The sequence below is a fragment of the Rhamphochromis sp. 'chilingali' genome (genome assembly GCF_963969265.1).
Source record: "Rhamphochromis sp. 'chilingali' genome assembly, chromosome: 8".
Taxonomy (NCBI): domain Eukaryota; kingdom Metazoa; phylum Chordata; class Actinopteri; order Cichliformes; family Cichlidae; genus Rhamphochromis; species Rhamphochromis sp. 'chilingali'.
The window spans coordinates 26419947-26440673 of record NC_137935.1 but is presented as its reverse complement, the minus strand read 5'-3'; the positions used below and the strand labels follow the sequence as shown (position 1 = coordinate 26440673).

General features: G+C 41.9%; 1 protein-coding gene across 2 annotated transcripts in view; it reads right to left on the bottom strand.

The window, feature by feature from the left end:
• Window positions 1-4775: 4775 nt before the first annotated feature.
• Window positions 4776-20727, bottom strand: part of LOC308401862 (cilia- and flagella-associated protein 337-like) — a 43438-nt gene continuing 27486 nt past the window's right edge. For both annotated transcript variants that reach the window (XM_080890313.1, XM_080890314.1), the window contains 5 exons: window positions 12701-12802; window positions 12411-12482; window positions 11015-11205; window positions 7084-7281; window positions 4776-6261 (listed from right to left, as the gene is read on the bottom strand). In XM_080890313.1, the coding sequence (XP_080746439.1) occupies window positions 6133-6261; window positions 7084-7281; window positions 11015-11205; window positions 12411-12482; window positions 12701-12802 (692 nt within the window). In that variant the 3' untranslated portion in view covers window positions 4776-6132. The remainder of the gene's footprint in view (window positions 6262-7083; window positions 7282-11014; window positions 11206-12410; window positions 12483-12700; window positions 12803-20727) is intronic.

Sequence of the window (20727 nt, the reverse complement as noted above, 5' to 3'; positions counted from 1 at the left end):
GCGGTAAAACTTCACTCTCTGTTTTTTTGCCATTTCCTTCACTCGGTTCGCTCTCATAAAAAAACGATATCCAGCCATTTGCATCTTTACAAGTGCGGCGGTGCTTAAAATGCAATTAAAAACGCACTCAGGCAACATCCTCAATAAATGTTACGAGGAACCCGACAAGGGAGGCGAGTGGGTTATTAGTGGCATCTTGAGGTGTCACAGTCACAAATATATTTTGCTAATATTGTGCTGTGCACCTCAGGACCCCACAGCTGGTTTTATCAAAGGTCGGCTGATGTAAAAAATAAATAAATAAACAAATAAAAAATAGCAGCAATAATTATTAAAAATGACAATAATGAGCTTGAATCAGGGCAGCGCAGTGGCAAGCTGGTTAGCACTGCTCCCTCACAGCGAGAATGTGCAGGGTTTGAATCCACCATCTGCCCTGAGTGGAGTTTGCATGTTCTCCCCATGTTCCTCCCACTTTCCCAAAAGGTCACATTCAAATGAGCTGCGGGTTGTCTGACTTCATAATTTCACAGCTCAGAATGCATCCATAGCCAGTTACGGCAATCTAATCATCTTATTGCCTGCTTCAATAACAGGTGCTTTGTTTGTTGTTCTTTCCTCAAATTTTGAAGCCAATTAAACAAAACAAAAACAATACAAATGAGACACGACCAACACGCTCATGTTAACTTTTAGTAAGGCCTCAGTCACACGGGCCTCGAGACCAGTTAGCAACCATCTGGCAACCACTGGGAAAATGTGCATTCCCTAACACGCTGAAGAAAACACTCACGCAGGCCTAGAGACCAGGCAGAGGCAACGGCTGGTCGCTACAGGAAAGTGTGTATTCCCCGACCAGTTGGTGAGGAGTGGTTTCAGGAGATTGCTGGCTGTTGCTAATGTGAAATGAGTTATTCGGTGCTGCACTGATAACCTCCACATGACTGTTTTGCTTGCTTGCTCATAGTTTGTATGGAAAACTTACACACACTTGGCTGCAAACGGCAGCAAATGACTGCAAGTTGCGAAACTGTGGAAAGTGCGACACAAACTGATGAAGGAGTGTGGAGCTGTATAAAGAAAAATGAGGAGTGATACTGTATACTGCATCTTAATTGTTAAATAGTTACACTCACAATTATTATGATAACTCCCCTGACACATTCAGGGGACCAACACGCGAGTGTGCGTTCCAATTATTAATCTGTATGACAATAAATTTTATTCATGGTGGACGCTAAAATTAACTAGGCAATACCAAAATGAGAACTTAATTACATGACAAATGTAAATTTGATTTATGGTAATTATGCTGCAATCAGGCAACCTGAGCTGCAATGTGCAAGCAGCACCAAACTAATTCACCTGCCACTAAACTCATACATACAAATGAAGTTATCTTTAAAAAAAAAAAAGTATATGAACAGAGATTTAGGCAGCATGAAACAGATAGGGCAATATTACAAGCCTGGGTGCTTCAGGCCAATTAAAGTCATATACATGCATGTGCACGTGCACTCGTGCATATGATAAACTGTACATTTGCAATAACCATAAGTCACGTATAACCTCATATAAGTGAAGTTCATTCTCTGAAGCCAATATATGATGGATCTTGCAGAATAGCAGTTTAATGGTTTCACAACTTGCAGGAACTTTTGCATGACGGCACAATGTATGAAGATTCACGCCTGATGTCTTCACAACTTAAACGTCAGCTTTAAAAAGGGGGGAAAAAACAACCAAATGACTGAAACTACTAAATTAAAATAAGCTGGAGCTGAAAGGCATGCAAATTATGTGAATACGCACACACACACATACACACACACGTAAGATAAGAATACTGCACCAAGAGGCCCAAATAGCAGAGCACTTTAATCACAGAGTTCATTTCATTTCCTCTCCTCTCCTTTATCACTGGCTTGGTTCTTATTCATCTTCATAAGAAAGCAGAGGAAAGAGGAGCCAGCTCCCCTAATAGCTCACTGATTTACATGATGAGTGTTTAGCCCCATAGACAAACTCCTGAAAAAGAGGAACAGAGAAAAGGACACACAGAAACCTCCACACACTTTCTCTAATACACACACACACACACGTATATAGAAGAATGTAATTTGATTTCATATTACTAAGACAAAGAATCAGAAGCAGATACACACATACACACTCATCTGTACCCAAACACACACAGACATAAAGAGAACAAACAAGGCAGGCCCTGCTATAAACAGATGAGTTAGCACTCGCACACTGCTTTGCTTGTTTAGCGTGTAACTCAATTTGAAATGCTAACACTGCCATACGCTCAGGGGTATGCAGTGGCAGGCCAGCATCATCAGCCCACTTTCTAGTAATTTAACTCCACTCTTTCAATGCAGAACACTTGTGCAGTGGCCCCATATTTTACACACACTGAGTAAAATTAATTGGGAATTTTTTTGAGCACACATCATTTGCACGCTGGACCTACTTTGAATTGCAGATGAAGACGAAGGGGGGTGGCTGTAATGTAGCACGCCGTCTTTAAGTGCGTGACTGCATTCGGGTGCATTTTGTTTCTATTTCCCACTATCCAAAATGCGTGAACGCGTGTGTGTATGTGTGTTCTGTAGAGCTAGCAGGAATAATAATGACCTCGCGCTCCTTTATTAGAATCAATCATCAGTTAGAGAGGTGGTGAGTTTGGGGGGGGGGGGGGGGGGGGTAATGACAAGGATGAGGAAGATGATGCTAATGTAAATATGGACAGTGGACATGAAATGAAGCTGGCAGCCTCCAGTTTAACTGTGGAAACACTTAAACTATTTTTGTTGTATATTAGCTGTATATTAGCTTAACGGTGAAGTATCGATATTCAGCCATGCTCATACTAAAACTCGTGATACTACCATTAATCTCACACTAAAACTGGTCAACTAATTCATTAAAAAAAAGTTGGAGGTGGAACTGGTGATTAGGCCACAGTAATTTCGATTAAACTCAGTGAACGAGTTATGCAGGACTGACAGCGCCACATTTATGGTTGCTGGCTACCGACAATAACAGGTGGAACTCACAGCGAGGGCTCCCAATTAAAATCAAAATCAACCTTCCTGCTTGTAATTGCTTTTCCACCTTCGCATTGTGTGTGTACGGCGCGTGTGCACATGTTTGCCCGCGCGTGGACGTTTGCGAAGTTGGTACTAAATTTAACGACACTGAAATTTCACAGCCTGGTTTGGCTATTAGACTGGCTCCGAATATTGACTCTTTTAATCCGGTTTGTTATAATTTCAAGTGATCTTTATGGCTACGTAAAAGTCAAAGAATAAATCCTGCACTTTCCTCCTTGAGTGTGTGTCGGTGGGGGCACCGTGTTTTATTTCTCCTGTGGATACCCGAGTACTTTGTGTTGCTGCAAAGATTAGACTGAGCGCCCAACTCCATCAATATCCATGACTCCTGTATTGCTCACAAACACACACATGCACGCGGTGATGGAGTGAGCGGAACAGACCTGACACGCTCGCTCACTGCTGAATGGGTTCTCTGATGGACTGAGGCTATTTAGTCACGCGCACACACGCACACACTCAGCTGGTGATGGAGTGAAGCCATTCCCTCTCCTCACCTCATGCCCAGTAGCTGGATGGTAGCCCAGTTAAGACTTGCCAATTGGCTCTTCCGCCAAATCAACCACACAAACTTTTCTGATGAGCTCAGTACTGTACACACACACACACACACACTTTCTCACAAACACGCAGCTTCACACGGCAAGTATTGATTCCCCCTGTAGAGTCATACTGGACACTTTTCCTACAGTTTCACACTTTTCAAGTTTTTTGGTTTTTGAGGGGGGGCGTTCTCATCCTTTTAAAATGTGGCGTCCTTTGTCATTTGACTTGCCCTTGAGCTTAGGCAGACCCTTAAATTCTCTCATCTCCACCTTTTAATTATCCTGCAGAAACTATTCCACTGTGGATTAATAATATATCATTCCTCTGATTGCTTACATTCTCTTGGTCATAAAATTATCAATTGCGAACTTATAAGAATTAAAAACATTGTAATCGGTTTCATTCTCTCATTAGATCTAAATATTACACATGTCCCTGTGAAACTGCTTCAGCTGACCTCTAATAAACTCTCAACAATAGTCACCTCACAGCACCTGGGTTTTAATCCACCAGCCGCCTGAGGCCTCTCTGTCTCCCTGCACCTTTGTGGGTTCTCTCCGTGTACTCCAGCTTTCTCCTGCAGTCCAAAGGCCAAAGCTTTTTAGGTTAACTGGTTGCTATAAATTGATGTGAATCGGTGTAAATGGTTGTCTGTCTCTTTGTGTTAGCCCGGTTACAGACTGGCGACCTGTCCAGGGTGTATGCCTCCTCTCACTCAATGACAGCCGTGATAGGCTACCTAAATTGGATAAGTGGAAGAAGATGAATGGGTGGATGGATTGATTCACAGAAACCATATAAATTGTACTAACCATGGCTTTAACAGAGCCTTATACTTTTGGTCAGACACACTGTTACCTGCTGATGCTATTTTGTGACTTAAAGAGCAGCATCTAAAGGATTCTTAAGGTGCGTCCACACAGGAAGTATTTCATGGCAGCCAGAGAGCAATGGAAGTCAATGAGATTCGATGATGGGTGAAATAACAGCTGGCACAGAGTGGGCAATGTCCCAGGTTTAATTTTCTCTACTTCAGTGCAAGCTACTAAAGCACATACCAGAGAGCAAAGAATACCACTGATTCACATATGACAGCATGGTAATTTCATTAGAGGGATATTTAGGTACCCGGAGTCTGGACTGTCTGCTGGTGATTGACCTTCAGTAATAAAGCAATGTGGGATGAGCATTTACCTTAAAACAAGCTTAAAGACTGGTTCTGTTCTGTTATGCGCCTGCATCTCAAGCACACAGGCCTTCAGTCTGGTGGTCATGCAAAGGCTTTAAGGTGCAAGATACATCCACAACAAAAAAACTGCACAATTAATTTCTTCTTTCTTTCCATCCATCCTCTTCCACTTATCCAGTTCAGGGTTGGGGGGCTTGTCATAGGCCAATGCAATGCACAACTCCACTCAGAAAGGCCCCTTCTTGTTGTGAAGTGACAGTACTATGTGCTGTGCTGCCCTGCAAAATTTCCCAAAACTCTGGAACAAAGAAGTAAAAAGCTGTAGAAGAACAAGTGCCCCAGAGAAAGGCCAGTCAGGCAAAGGATGGGAGCCATCTCTTCTATCCTTGTTTACTGCCAGTTACTAATGAACTGCCTGCTTCTGGGTGAAAAACTGTACACACGAACATGATTAATATACAGTCAGATGCACTGCAAAATGAGGCAAAAAAAAAAACAAAAAAAAAACGCATCCACTCAGCAACCTCTTTAAGGTTTAGTTCAGCGGTTACATCATCAGTTATCGATGCATGGACTGATGGATGGATTTTCTGATTTCACACAAGCAGTCATCCCCAGGTCAGTCCCATCTGCATTAGTGGCATGAACTTTTGATTACAAGACACAGAACAACAGCAAAATCAAAGTATGGTGTCAAATACATAAAGCCTAAAAATCTGCATTGGCAATGAATGGAAGAGTGACTCTGAGAACACCAGTAAATGCTGTCTCGACTCTTACTGACTTTTGTATTAGAACACAGAACAACCTCAAAAAAATAATTACTGTAATCTCACGAAGTATCTTTTTCTAAGCATTATTAGTGATAAAAATCACAGAACTGGGAGCAATTTAAATGTTTTCATTCTTTGCAGATATGAAACGCATTCATGACGACTTACTGTCACACACTACACAATCCTAAGGGATAAAAATAAAATGCCCAAACGCTACAATTCAGTAGTGTTTTTATTTTTCTTCTACTCATTTGGCACACATGTTGTAGTTTCTTTAGCGAAACCATTACAGTGTATTTTTTTAAAGTAAGCAAACTATTCATTCTTTCAAGTACTTATTCAGTCCAGGAATAAAACAACTGTAATCATGTAGAACTCAAATCAGCTAAATAAAGTTCCTCTTGCAACCACTTTAGTTTCTCTTTTGTCTCTTTTGGCCTTTTTCTGATCCTTTATCCCCAGTTGTCCTCGCTCTGCAGGAGAGTCGTGTCCTTGGTTAACATTAGTCTCGCTGCTTGCCAGAGGTGATCTCTAGTCCGGTGTTTTCTTGCCTTCCTCGGTCACTCTGGTCCTGCTCCGCTTCCTGTTGCGGCTGTTGCGTTCCAGGTCTCTCCAAACACCAAGGATCACTCTACAGATCATGCACAGCACTGATGAGCAGAATATTCGAGTGTGTTGTGTTGCAAGATGTCCTTGCAGCCCCAAGACTTTTCCACTGAATTGATAAGAGTATTCTGGATTTTGACACTAGAGTTTGCAGGATTATTATTAATTGTGTTATTGTCTGTATTTTCTCATGGCTGTAAAATTATATGTATTATTTGCAGAACCTGAGAAATACTGAACAATGTTATCTAATGAGGCTTCGTGAATTAATAAAATGTAGCACAATACTTCTTAAAGTATAAAAAGCAACACGAACTATGCACTGAATTTTTTCTATTGCCTCAAAAACATTATATTAGGGAAAGCAGCGTATTTCCATACCATGAAATTTAATGTAGAGAGCCTGTAAATGTATTAGCTTTCATGCATCTGTGCAGTTCTTTGTATTCTTATGAAATCATAGGAGTGAATTTGTGTGAATGTGTGTGCGACTGAATGAGTGTGTGGGCCTGAGGCAAACTCAAATGAAGCAACACTCAGCAGACACCGCCGCAGGCTAACTTCACATGAGTCTCTTTTGACACACACACGCCTAACCATGGCTTGATGGTAGGTTTCACATTCATTTTGTCAACTGGAAGCTAACAACCACCAGCATGCTGCAGAGAGGGAGGTTAGGCTTTATCAGAGCCCTTCTGAACATCTCTACATTTCAAGTGTGAGGATATAAGGCCGTTAGCCTGCCACTGTGTCACCGAACAATATCTTCATCCGACCAGCTCTTTATTACACACTTGCAGGTTGTGTTGCGTAACCCAAGACGCTGCACTTGTGTGCATTTGTTTACCTGTCCGAAAAAACCGACGGTCTCTCCAGGCAGGTAACTGAGAGCCAGACTGCAGTCTGACGATGCCGAGAGGAGGAGGAGCTTATCGCCATGTAAACACATCTCCAGGTGAGTCACGTGGTCGAGGTGTGGATGGAAACTAGATAGCAGTTTTGGGAGTTCTTTGTTGACTCCTTCACCTGGTGTGAGGCAATAATACTGAGGGACAGAGGAACAGATCATTACACAACCGCTGAGCTTTGCCACCCATAGTTACCGTTGCTAAGCTTTCTGTTTTCTCAAATCACACAGCAGGTTACAATGGCAACAGTGGCAGATTTACCACTCTCATTACCACTTCTTGTGTGTTTTATTGGTGACCATAGATTTTGCAGGCAGACATAAAAAATGACTAAAAGACTGAGGTACTTAATTCATATAAAACTGTATGTAGTACATAATAGGTGATTATGGTATGCCAAAAGACTGAGCGAGAAGTGTGTTGTGCATTCTATGGAATGAAACCTCACGAGCTGATGATTTATGTAGAAGCCTGAAATAAAGGAAGATCCTTGATATTGCACTGCAGAAAAGCTAGTTAGTGCTAATATTACAGTGCAGTAAAATTCTGGAAAGATCTGACTTTTTGGAGATGATTTGTGTTGTGAATATTTTTGCTTAACATAGATAACAGAGTGAGATGAATGCTTTTTTCAAAGAAAGACTTAGGGCTATGTTTAGCTGGGGCTCCTGAAGAGTAAACTTTTTAATGACAGAGCTGCCGCAGCTGGAGTGTACAATGAAAGTGAGATCCCACTGTAAAAGGTGACTTTTCCACGATAACCTGTATAACCCACAAAATCATATTAGCTAATGATGTCCTCTTTGGCCCAGATAGCATTTCCAAGGTTGGTAGTAACCTAACTGGCCATGAATGCCTCTATTGGCATCTTAAAGCAGATGAAGTACATTTTTAATCAATGTCTGACATTTACTGCTTTGGCTTGTTAGTTTTGCAGAGTAAATAAAACCTCTAAACTTATAACCTGTTAACTGTAACTTACAGTGGGGCAAAAAAGTATTTAGTCAGCCACCGATTGTGCAAGTTCCCCCACCTAAAATGATGACAGAGGTCAGTAATTTGCACCAGAGGTACACTTCAACTGTGAGAGACAGAATGTGGAAAAAAAATCCATGAATCCACATGGTAGGATTTGTAAAGAATTTATTCGTAAATCAGGGTGGAAAATAAGTATTTGGTCAATAACAAAAATACAACTCAATACTTTGTAACATAACCTTTGTTGGCAATAACAGAGGTCAAACGTTTACTATAGGTCTTTACCAGGTTTGCACACACAGTAGCTGGTATTTTGGCCCATTCCTCCATGCAGATCTTCTCGAGAGCAATGATGTTTTGGGGCTTTCGCCGAGCAACACGGACTTTCAACTCCCGCCACAGATTTTCTATGGGGTTGAGGTCTGGAGACTGGCTAGGCCACTCCAGGACTTTCAAATGCTTCTTACGGAGCCACTCCTTTGTTGCCCGGGCGGTGTGTTTTGGATCATTGTCATGTTGGAAGACCCAGCCTCGTTTCATCTTCAAAGTTCTCACTGATGGAAGGAGGTTTTGGCTCAAAATCTCACGATACATGGCCCCATTCATTCTGTCCTTAACACGGATCAGTCGTCCTGTCCCCTTGGCAGAAAAACAGCCCCATAGCATGATGTTTCCACCCCCATGCTTCACAGTAGGTATGGTGTTCTTGGGATGCAACTCAGTATTCTTCGTCCTCCAAACACGACGAGTTGAGTTTATACCAAAAAGTTCTACTTTGGTTTCATCTGACCACATGACATTCTCCCAATCCTCTGCTGTATCATCCATGTGCTCTCTGGCAAACTTCAGACGGGCCTGGACATGCACTGGCTTCAGCAGCGGAACACGTCTGGCACTGCGGGATTTGATTCCCTGCCGTTGTAGTGTGTTACTGATGGTGACCTTTGTTACTTTGGTCCCAGCTCTCTGCAGGTCATTCACCAGGTCCCCCCATGTGGTTCTGGGATCTTTGCTCACCGTTCTCATGATCATTTTGACCCCACGGGATGAGATCTTGCGTGGAGCCCCAGATCGAGAGAGATTATCAGTGGTCTTGTATGTCTTCCATTTTCTGATGATTGCTCCCACAGTTGATTTTTTCACACCAAGCTGCTTGCCTATTGTAGATTCACTCTTCCCAGTCTGGTGCAGGTCTACAATACTTTTCCTGGTGTCCTTCGAAAGCTCTTTGGTCTTGGCCATGGCGGAGTTTGGAGTCTGACTGTTTGAGGCTGTGGACAGGTGTCTTTTATACAGATGATGAGTTCAAACAGGTGCCATTCATACAGGTAACGAGTGGGGGACAGAAAAGCTTCTTACAGAAGACGTTACAGGTCTGTGAGAGCCAGAGATTTTCCTTGTTTGAGGTGACCAAATACTTATTTTCCACCCTGATTTACGAATAAATTCTTTACAAATCCTACCATGTGAATTCATGGATTTTTTTTCACATTCTGTCTCTCACAGTTGAAGTGTACCTCTGGTGCAAATTACTGACCTCTGTCATCATTTTAAGTGGGGGAACTTGCACAATCGGTGGCTGACTAAATACTTTTTTGCCCCACTGTATAAGTTACAGTTTATACACCTGGTGAATCATAGTTTGGTATTTTAATCATTTATATTTGGTCTGTTGAAACTGAAATGAAATGCTTTTATAAAGTGATGATATTGCATAAAGGCTACAAATGGATCATTTTATCCATTCTTAGGTGGTTGCTAGGCAACATTATAATTACATTATTATTTATAGAACCTTTTCAGATAGGAGGAGTTTCATGTGTTACAATAAGATAACACTGAGGGTACCTAATAACTACAAGATTTAAGTTCAGTGTTAAGAGTTACAATTTAAGCACAAAACATTTATTTTCAGTTACTTTAAATACTTTAAACTTATTTAACTAAGTTGCACATCATTTTAAGGTGACACCTGTGACTGACCTGAGAAATGTCTGGGCGCACAACTCTGTACTGTGCAATCATGTTAGTTATCCAGCTGATTCTGAGGTGCGCTCAATACTAGCCGAAGGGACAGAATTTCCACCAGAGCACTGAGATTGCCCAGCTTCAACTATATATACATAAATCTCCATAAATTAAACTGGAAGCCAATTGAGACGTACCCATCTGAATTCATCCCCTTATAAACTGTGACAGAGAGTTGAGCTCTGAATATTGTGGCAATAATACCCGAGAGGGTGTTCTTTTACTGTGATTATGAGCATGACAGTGATGCAGCTATGCTTCATACTGACGGCACGATCCAAGTCTTCATAACAAGAGTCAAAAAGTCGAAAGGCCTCTCTGAGGTATGAAAACTCTTCAGTGACCAAACGCGTGGGACATTCTCGTGTGATGAACTGAATCTCAGTGGACGTGGATGACATTACTGATGATGTGATGACTCCTCATCACTCCTCTTTTAATCGAGGTGGTCTACAAAAACAATATCTTTTGTTTAAAAAAGGAATCAATTACAAATCTCATCCATTTCTAATGGCCTCTACTGCTTTAAAATAATATTTTTTTTAAAAAAATAAAGAGGATGGAGGCATTACCTCTCTCCACTAATCCATCAGGGGAGATTTTCTAAATGATTGACTGTCTTCACTGTACTCCAGCAAGCTGCTGGGACATCACAATGACAGGCAGGGCTGTCATTTTCAGAGTGAACAACACGCTTTGATTTAATGGAAATATTCAGGGTCCACTCTTTCTTCACTGTCTATTAAAGTCTGCCTCTTGATCTCTGTCCCACCCTCGGGCTCTGTTTTCATCAGTTTCCGTCATTTTCTCTTTTTTACTCCTTTTTTTTAACACCACAATATACAAAATTGTGCACAAACCCACCTTCACGTCCCATATCTTGACTGTCCCTTCCCTGTCAGCTGTGGTTAAATATTCTCCACAGGGACTGACAGCTATTACAATAGATCCCAGGTCCCCTTCGTGGGCCGTGAACTGTCCTACCAGACGGGCGTGCTGGGTGCTCCAGAGCCTGACCGTACCTGAACCCCCGCAGGACACCAAATCTGCAGCGCCTGATGGAAATGCAGAAATAGAAATGGCTGCAATAACCAGAGGCATCGGTTATTTTAGACGTGTGTTTGGACTAGATTTGAAAAAGAAAACGCATGCTGTGGTAGCAACACCACAAGTACCAATAGGAGAAAGTCAAACAGAGTTACAATAAGTCAGTTAGAGTGTACCCATGTGGTCTAAAATGTAATCAAAATCAATTATGGATTAAAAATGCTCATATTGTTGCTAAGTGGGAATCTCAAACATCCATGATACTGAAAAAAGAAAAAAGAAAAAAGATCAGCAACATATTTCATTAAGCACTGAAATAGTCGAATTAGTAAGAAATCTGTACAAGTTCTGACTGACAATGAGATTTTTTTGGTCAACAATAAACATGGCCAGGGCTTCCTTTGTTTAGTTCTCCCTGGATCTGGCAACCCATAGAAAAAACTGCTCCACTAACATCATCAACAGAGCCACATACCTCATTGCTACAGCAAACCCGAGCAGCAGCAGCAGGCACAGAGGCCGATCATGTTTTTTTTGTTTTTAAAGCACCTAACAGCTACAGCTCAAAGCAGCAGCAGCTACTTAACAGCAAGAATAAATCTAAATGGATTTAAAAAGTCAAGGGACCAGGGAATTTTTTAAATAAATACAGGAAAGTAAACTTTGGCAGGAAAGTAGTTACAAATATCGAAAACTTGCTACATCAAAGGATCAGTGATGTGCAAATGCTGTACAGTATTTCCACACAGCCTTACTGTATTTGAAATATGTAAACACCAGACACACAATCTGTGTAAAACATCCTTAAAAAAAAAAAATAATAATAATAAATGCAAGGCCATATATTCAGCAGATCTGGCATTTTAAAATGTAGAACGCCTTTAAAGTTACTTCATTGTTTGCATCAGCTTCCGCTCTTGGTTTTGCAGGCACGTCAAACTACAACACTTTTACAGCAAGCATGCTTAAAGAGGCTCACAGCAAGTAGGTGAAATTAGCTGATTTGCAAATGCGATGGCTTTATTGTTAGGAGAAAAGTTAGAAAAGTCAAAATACGGAATTTGTTTGGGTGAAAATAGTTTTCTCTCCACTCTCTCTCAGCTGACATTTAATACTGAGCTGAGGCTGCCCCACAGCGTTACACAAACATACAGCCTCCCACATCTTTTAGGACTTACTTTAAATAACACTTTAAAGAGTCCACAATCTATACCTGCAGTTGTTACAGATGTGCGTCCTGGAATGAAGAACAGTCTGGTGATGGCATCGCAGCTCTCCGAGTCCTCTGTCATTCAAAAGCACGTTGAGAAGTGAGAAGTGGGGAAACGACCCACAGTGTCAGAGTTGAGAATGAGGAACAGAAGAAAAAGCAAACAGAAACAGGCAAAAAAATTAACTTAATTTCTCCTTGTTTTAAAGATTTTTGGAAGAATTAACGTCTAATAATAATTACAGAAACGACGGTTTGAATGTGTTTGCAGCTGCTGTCGTTGAAAGTGGCACCTTGCTGCTTCTTGCAGTCTTCCCCTTCGTCATGTGGCCGGAGTTTCCTCAAAGCTTTTTCTGTGCTGCTGTTCCACACTATGATCTCGCCATGGTAGCTTCCTACTCACATCAGAAGAGGGACAAAACACAGAGGAAGAACTTGGCAACAACAAAAAAGACAAACCTTCTAAAAACTGTACTTTGCTTCATGGCAGTATATAGTAAACTTCACCGCCTGTGCTTTACAAGCTCTTGTGCTTACCAAGTGTCTTCACAGTAAAAGAAATACAAAGACTATACACACACACACACACACAAAAGAAAACTTTTTATCAACACACACTTACTTTCTTATCTTGCTGCTGAATCATGCAAGCTGGCCACTAAAAACTTCTCTAAAGATAAAGTTCAACATCTGTCCCCAGCTACCATCTGTTCCAACACTCAACCCCTAACTTTTACTGCAAGGTTTTGAAGTAATCTACATTATATATAAGCAAGAGCACATGCATGGCAATGTGTTTGTCAAAAACGGCAGGAATCTCATTAGGTCGCTCAACAGTCCAACAGCAGGACTTAATGAGATGTGTGAGGAGTGTGTTGGCTATGGGAGGTGAGTGTGTGTGAGCAATAGGAGGTATAAAGTTTATGAGAGTGCCAGTCTGCTGCATTATTCATGCAGCCCAGGGCCAGCTTCTGTATTTCAAGTGACTTTTATCATGTCCTGTGTGTGTGTGTGTGTGTGTGTGTGTGTGTGTGTGTGTGTGTGTGTGTGTGTGTGTGTGTGTGTGTGTGTGTGTGTGTGTGTGTGTGTGTGTGTACGGCTGAGACAGAGAGGGTCAGAGAGAATGAGAGCAGATTTCTGCATCATCTACACAATGTTGAGCTTTAAGATGTAGATGCTTTAATCCCCCTCATTAATTTTTAAAATCACTTTGATGCACTTAGCCTGCACAATTTTGACAACATACATAGAGTACACATCACAGTGCATATTTAAACAGGGGATAATAACAAGAAATACAAAGACGTACGTACACAAAATAGTACTACACAGATTTATCGCTGCACAGCAATGTGCAAAAGTCTTGAGCCGAAGGACAGACGCAACAACATTGTCATCCCCTATGTAGCCGGTGTATCAGAGAAACTCAGGAAAAATTTTTCCAAGCATGACATCCCGCTGCATTTCAGACCCAGCAACACGCTCAGACAAAAACTGGTTCACCCGAAAGACAAAACGCCAAAACACAAACTTAACAATGTGGTGTATGCTGTACAGTGCAGCGAGGAATGCTCAGACCTCTACATTGGAGAGACCAAACAGCCACTTCACAAGCGCATGGCACAACACAGAAGAGCCACCTCCACAGGACAAGACTCAGCAGTCCATCTGCATCTTAAGGATAAAGGACACTCTTTCGAGGATGCCAATGTTCACATTTTGGACAGAGAGGACAGATGGTTTGAAAGAGGAGTGAAAGAAGCCATCTATGTCCACTGTGAGCGACCATCTTTGAACAGAGGCGGTGGTTTACGACACCAACTCTCTGCCATCTATAATCCAGTTTTGAGATCCCTTCCCAGACGCCTTAACGCCCACTCACATCCTGGGCCATCTGACCTCAGGAATTCGCATGATAAGGTGGGGCCAGGTTTCGCAATGAACACACCCGAAACTCTGGCTGATTGGGACCCACACGCAGTTTCACACCTTGGCTCAGGCGATTAGAGGATCATCAGGGGGTCCTTTTGTCCCTCTGTGGGGGGTCACTCCCACTAGGTTTATATCTGGGACTCTCCACCATTTGACCTTAAAACTGAAGAAGCTTCTTGGATGAGAGGTGAAACGTCTTCAAGCAACTTAAAGAAGTCCAGACGCTTTTCTTTGCAAGCTCCTTTGACAACATATAATAAGAAAAGCGTTTGCACGGTTTGTCATTCTAACAAACTCAAAAGTCAGTATTTGGTATGACCACCTTTATTCTGCAACACAGCCTGAACTCCCAGTGGTGGCAGAAAGAGTTTGCTTAAATGGATCATCAAATGGAAGGGCTGTGTTTGGGATATTACTGGAGGAGAATGGGTTGTCTGTCTAACGTTGCTTACAGGCTTCGCTCCATTAGCAGCAGAATAGCGTCAATGGGAGCAGCAGTGATGGTAGTAGATGTACCGTAGTGTCAAGAATAGCTCTAACACCTGTAGTCTGAACTGCAGCTCTATACTTTAGTACTATTATACTTCTGACTGCAGTGTCAGAGTTAGTAACAGCAGCAGTGACTGGCAGACGTACAATTCTGTGCAAAAACTTCTAGTCACCCTTCGTTGCTTATATTTTGCTCAGAAAATGGGAAATGGGTGGTGATTTATTAAAATGTATGCAAACTGTCAAATGCTGAAAGTCAGTATTTGTTATGACCACCTTTATTCTTCAACACAACCTTAAATCTCTTAGGCAGCTTTCTTGTCATTTCTTTAAGGTGTCTTCAGGAATAGTTCTCCAGGCTTCTTAACGGACATTCAAAGCTCTTCTTTGGACGTCACCTGCCTTTTGTTCCGCTCTCTGTCCACATGATCTACACTGCTTCGCTAATGTTGAGGTTCAGGCTCTGGGGAGACTGATAGAGCTTAACTGTGTCCTTTTCTATCCAGGAATGCTTTTAATACTTTGAAATGTATTGAAACTCATTGTCAGCAAATAAAAATGAGAACTAATCAGAACTAAATAAGTTTTGCATTAAAATGAGTTTGGAAGTGAGTGAACTGATCGGTAGTAATCTGCAGTATGGTTAGATGCGCACATTTGATCTGCCGCCAAAAAACAGGAAGGGGGAAGCTCCCGGATAAAGTGTAAAGCTTTGTAAAGTGTGTGGAGAAACTCTCACCGGTAAAAACACAACAACTGTTATACGTTACATTTTAGTTGATTGAGTGAACTGTAGATTTAGTCTACAGTTGATTCATGGTATTTGGTTGACTAAAACGAAATCAGAAATAGCTGTCAAAGTTAATGCTGGTGTTAATTACCTAAACCGTTCATGAAAGAGCCCAGAACATGTGTCACAGATGGCTGTAGGCACTCACTGTGCTACGTCTCCCCTGAACTTTCCCAAACATACTGATGATTATTTGTCTTTGTAGATGTAACTAAAGAAACCAGAGGAAAACGTGTTTTTGTGACAGGTTGCTAGTAACAAAGACAAAAGACAATTTTAAAATGATTCTTTGTTAAGTGGTCTAAGTGTAGACACAACACCGGTTCTCTTAGGTTTGATGCCTTTTTAGGCTTGAGTGATTCATAGATCAGATCAAAAAACAAAACAGTCCTCTGAATGTGGTCGGGCACAAGGACGGGACTAAAAATGAATGAAAAAGCAGCCAAAGTCTAAAGAAAATTTTTAAAAGATCCTCAGAAATCCTGGACAACTATTGCTCAAGACCACTTTAAACATTTACAAGAAAGTCTTGGTCCTTGGAGCAAAAATATAAAGAAATGAGGGGTTGCCCGAAACTTTTGTTCAGTTTTGTAAAACATGATTTTGTTTTTAAAAAGATTGATTGATTTGGCAGAAACAAAGATGTTATACTCATTGTATTTTTGGCAAATACGCTCAAGCCCACAAATGGCTACAGAGGTCAGATGAGTTTTTAGCTAGTTTTTACCATTACAGAGCCTGTGCTACTGCTGTCAGTGCCAGCATGGAGCCAGTTTGCCTTGGATGCCTTGTGAGAGCGATCTCACATTTTGACAGGTTTGACAAGTAATTTCCTTGATATGAAAATCATTGCAGACAGAATCTGTCTGGTACATCAGCCAGTCATTAGTGAATTTCTCGCGGCAGCGCCTCCCATGTTTATTAAAATCAGCTTTGGGCCCAGCAAATTTGTGGTGCCAGCTTTTTTTTTTTTTGGTGGAAGTCCATGGAACCTGTTCCAGTTAACCCACCAGCACAATGTCTGTGGTAAAAAGTTCTGACTCCACCGAGTCATTTTTGAACTTCCATTCCTCTGCCTCAGTTAATGCCAACTCAAGCGTCATCACTTGATTTAATATCAATGATATTAAATATTGTTTACCATTTTTCCCCCAACAGATTTATATATACACAAAAAGAGCCCCCTCTGCTCAAAAAAAAAAAAAAAAAATTTCATTGTTGTCATCACGTCCTTTGATTTCTGCGCTTGCTATTTCTATTTGTTGCAAAACATTTTGGCCATTCATCAAACTTCAGATTAGTTGGTGACTGGTTGCTTGGAAGTTTTTCATTCACAAAGGATTAAGGGATTCAAGGAAGGAAGGAAAAGTGAAAAGGGGGGTTAGACTGAAGGAGATACACAGAACCCATATATCCTGCTGTGTTTGTGTGCACCGAAATGCACGTGTGTGTGTGCGCGCGCGCGTGCATGTGTGTGTGTGTGTGAGTGAGAAGTCAAGCAGAACCTAGCAAACACTGAATATGGATGAGGAGACCTCAGTCCCCCATCAACCCAATGTTCCTGCTACAACTTGATTCAACTCGAGACCCAAACTAACAGATGCGTGCGCACACACACATACACACACACTCACAAAAATAATATACACAAACACAGACACGTGCACCGTCTCCTAAGCAGGTGCGAGGCCAAATAGAACTTTAAATTGACTTTTCTCACTGGTGGCCATGATGCCACCACTGCCTTCACTCGGCGGCACAAGCGCATAACTTGGCAGCACCGATGCTTTGATGTGAAAAGAGCATTACTCACTACAACCCCGAAGAAATATGCAGCCAACTGAAACTAATGCGTCATCGCTTTTAGATGCCGCCTTTTTGCTCGGTGGATTTGTCAAAGAAAGAATTTGCAACTCCAAAAAAAACAAAAGTTAATGTAGAAAATAGCGCACAGTTCTCATGCACCTTTTACTTTAATGTGCGAGAAGATAAGCGTGGAAATGCAGGAAATAGCAATGCGAATGCGATTCACCCTTTTTTTTTTCTTTACCCCCTCCCTTTCATTCATTTTTTTCTATCCCTTTCATATGCCCAAAGGCCAGGGGAGGAGAGTAACACACAGGATATTCAAATGTAGGAGGAGTTAGGAATGAATTACACCATTTTCTGAATTTTTTGGACAAGATGTTAGCAGATGTGGATATCCCAGCACCTCTGATGACGAAAAGCTGTCGCAAAGGTTATGTTTTTGAATCTTCCCCCCAGCTTAACGCTTTCTCCTTCTAGACGTTAAAGCACTGAAGCTCAAAATATAAAAAATGTGATTTATGAGGTGACTCATTTGCATTCAGCCTGCACATTTCCAAAGTTTTTTCTTAAAATATACAAGCACCCTCCCTGCAGCCGTACAACATGCACGCACAGACAGACACATAGATGCTCGAAAGGCAGAAACACATTCATTTCACCCTTGCTTCCACTGCGAGAGTTCTAATAAACATAATTCAAATTGGGCATTTTGGATTAAATTGGAGGTGGAGGGAGCAGTGCAATGCGGGGCTATGTGTAGATGGAGGGGGGTGGGCAGTCTAAAGTACAGAGATTAGATAAAAATGGATAAATAAATTGATGGCGGGGGGCTGAGCACGGGGAAAGAAATTGCACAGCGAACTTTGAAGAAGTTTCCAAGTTTCTAAAGTAGCTCCTGAATCATGCTTTTTGTTCTAGCTCCAACTATTCATTTCCTTCCAAACCATTTCTCCCTCCAGCTTTGAGAATACCCCTCTTATCTACCTTTCCACCTCCATCCCTCACTTTATCGCTCTCAGTACTTATCTGTGGGCTTGATCTGTCTCAGAAGGCCAGAGAGGGGCCCTGCAGTTTGTGTCTGCACGCTGCTCACACAGACTGGTAAACTGCAGCTGAACTTTCAATACGTGAGCCAAAGTGATACAACTTTACAAAGTGAAGAGCATACTGGGGCAAATTGGGTGCAGGGTGTTTGCAGTTTGAGGGTTATACAAGTGGACCAGTGGCTGGAGGATTGCCAGTTCAATCCCCCAGGCAAAAGAAAAAAAATCTTAGAAAGTGATGAGTACTGAGGGGTCATGCCGACATTTCAAAGCAAGCCGTCTTCACATGCTAAAAACCATGACAGAGCCGTTAATTCTATGTATTTGTCCATGTAAAGAGCAGCTACAGTGGGGCAAAAAAGTATTTAGTCAGCCACCGATTGTGCAAGTTCCCCCACCTAAAATGATGACAGAGGTCAGTAATTTGCACCAGAGGTACACTTCAACTGTGAGAGACAGAATGTGAAAAAAAAATCCATGAATTCACATGGTAGGATTTGTAAAGAATTTATTCGTAAATCAGGGTGGAAAATAAGTATTTGGTCAATAACAAAAATACAACTCAATACTTTGTAACATAACCTTTGTTGGCAATAACAGAGGTCAAACGTTTACTATAGGTCTTTACCAGGTTTGCACACACAGTAGCTGGTATTTTGGCCCATTCCTCCATGCAGATCTTCTCGAGAGCAGTGATGTTTTGGGGCTGTCGCCGAGCAACACGGACTTTCAACTCCCGCCACAGATTTTCTATGGGGTTGAGGTCTGGAGACTGGCTAGGCCACTCCAGGACTTTCAAATGCTTCTTACGGAGCCACTCCTTTGTTGCCTGGGCGGTGTGTTTTGGATCATTGTCATGTTGGAAGACCCAGCCTCGTTTCATCTTCAAAGTTCTCACTGATGGAAGGAGGTTTTGGCTCAAAATCTCACGATACATGGCCCCATTCATTCTGTCCTTAACACGGATCAGTCGTCCTGTCCCCTTGGCAGAAAAACAGCCCCATAGCATGATGTTTCCACCCCCATGCTTCACAGTAGGTATGGTGTTCTTGGGATGCAACTCAGTATTCTTCTTCCTCCAAACACGACGAGTTGAGTTTATACCAAAAAGTTCTACTTTGGTTTCATCTGACCACATGACATTCTCCCAATCCTCTGCTGTATCATCCATGTGCTCTCTGGCAAACTTCAGACGGGCCTGGACATGCACTGGCTTCAGCAGCGGAACACGTCTGGCACTGCGGGATTTGATTCCCTGCCGTTGTAGTGTGTTACTGATGGTGACCTTTGTTACTTTGGTCCCAGCTCTCTGCAGGTCATTCACCAGGTCCCCCCGTGTGGTTCTGGGATCTTTGCTCACCGTTCTCATGATCATTTTGACCCCACGGGATGAGATCTTGCGTGGAGCCCCAGATCGAGGGAGATTATCAGTGGTCTTGTATGTCTTCCATTTTCTGATGATTGCTCCCACAGTTGATTTTTTCACACCAAGCTGCTTGCCTATTGTAGATTCACTCTTCCCAGTCTGGTGCAGGTCTACAATACTTTTCCTGGTGTCCTTCGAAAGCTCTTTGGTCTTGGCCATGGCGGAGTTTGGAGTCTGACTGTTTGAGGCTGTGGACAGGTGTCTTTTATACAGATGATGAGTTCAAACAGGTGCCATTCATACAGGTAACGAGTGGGGGACAGAAAAGCTTCTTACAGAAGACGTTACAGGTCTGTGAGAGCCAGAGATTTTCCTTGTTTGAGGTGACCAAATACTTATTTTCCACCCTGATTTACGAATAAATTCTTTACAAATCCTACCATGTGAATTCATGGATTTTTTTTCACATTCTGTCTCTCACAGTTGAAGTGTACCTCTGGTGCAAATTACTGACCTCTGTCATCATTTTAAGTGGGGGAACTTGCACAATCGGTGGCTGACTAAATACTTTTTTGCCCCACTGTACTTGGTTTCTCTGTTAATGATGGCTGATACTCAGTGTGACAGCTTGGCAGATGTGATCAAGTGCCAAGGAGGGAGGGGGGATTGCAAGGTCCACAAGAAGCTTAGAAGCTTCTTTTTTTCTTTTCTTTTTTTAAATCATGCATAAAAACTTTGGAAAAAATGTTTTTGAAAAGTTCACATGAACTCGAAGAAGTGGGATGAAAAATAGAGTGATTGGAAGACGAACGCTTCTCGTCTGCTCTTCCATTAGCCAGAGGCGCCCAGTGTTTCTGCATTTTAATAAGCGCTGGTGTGATTTTAGGACAC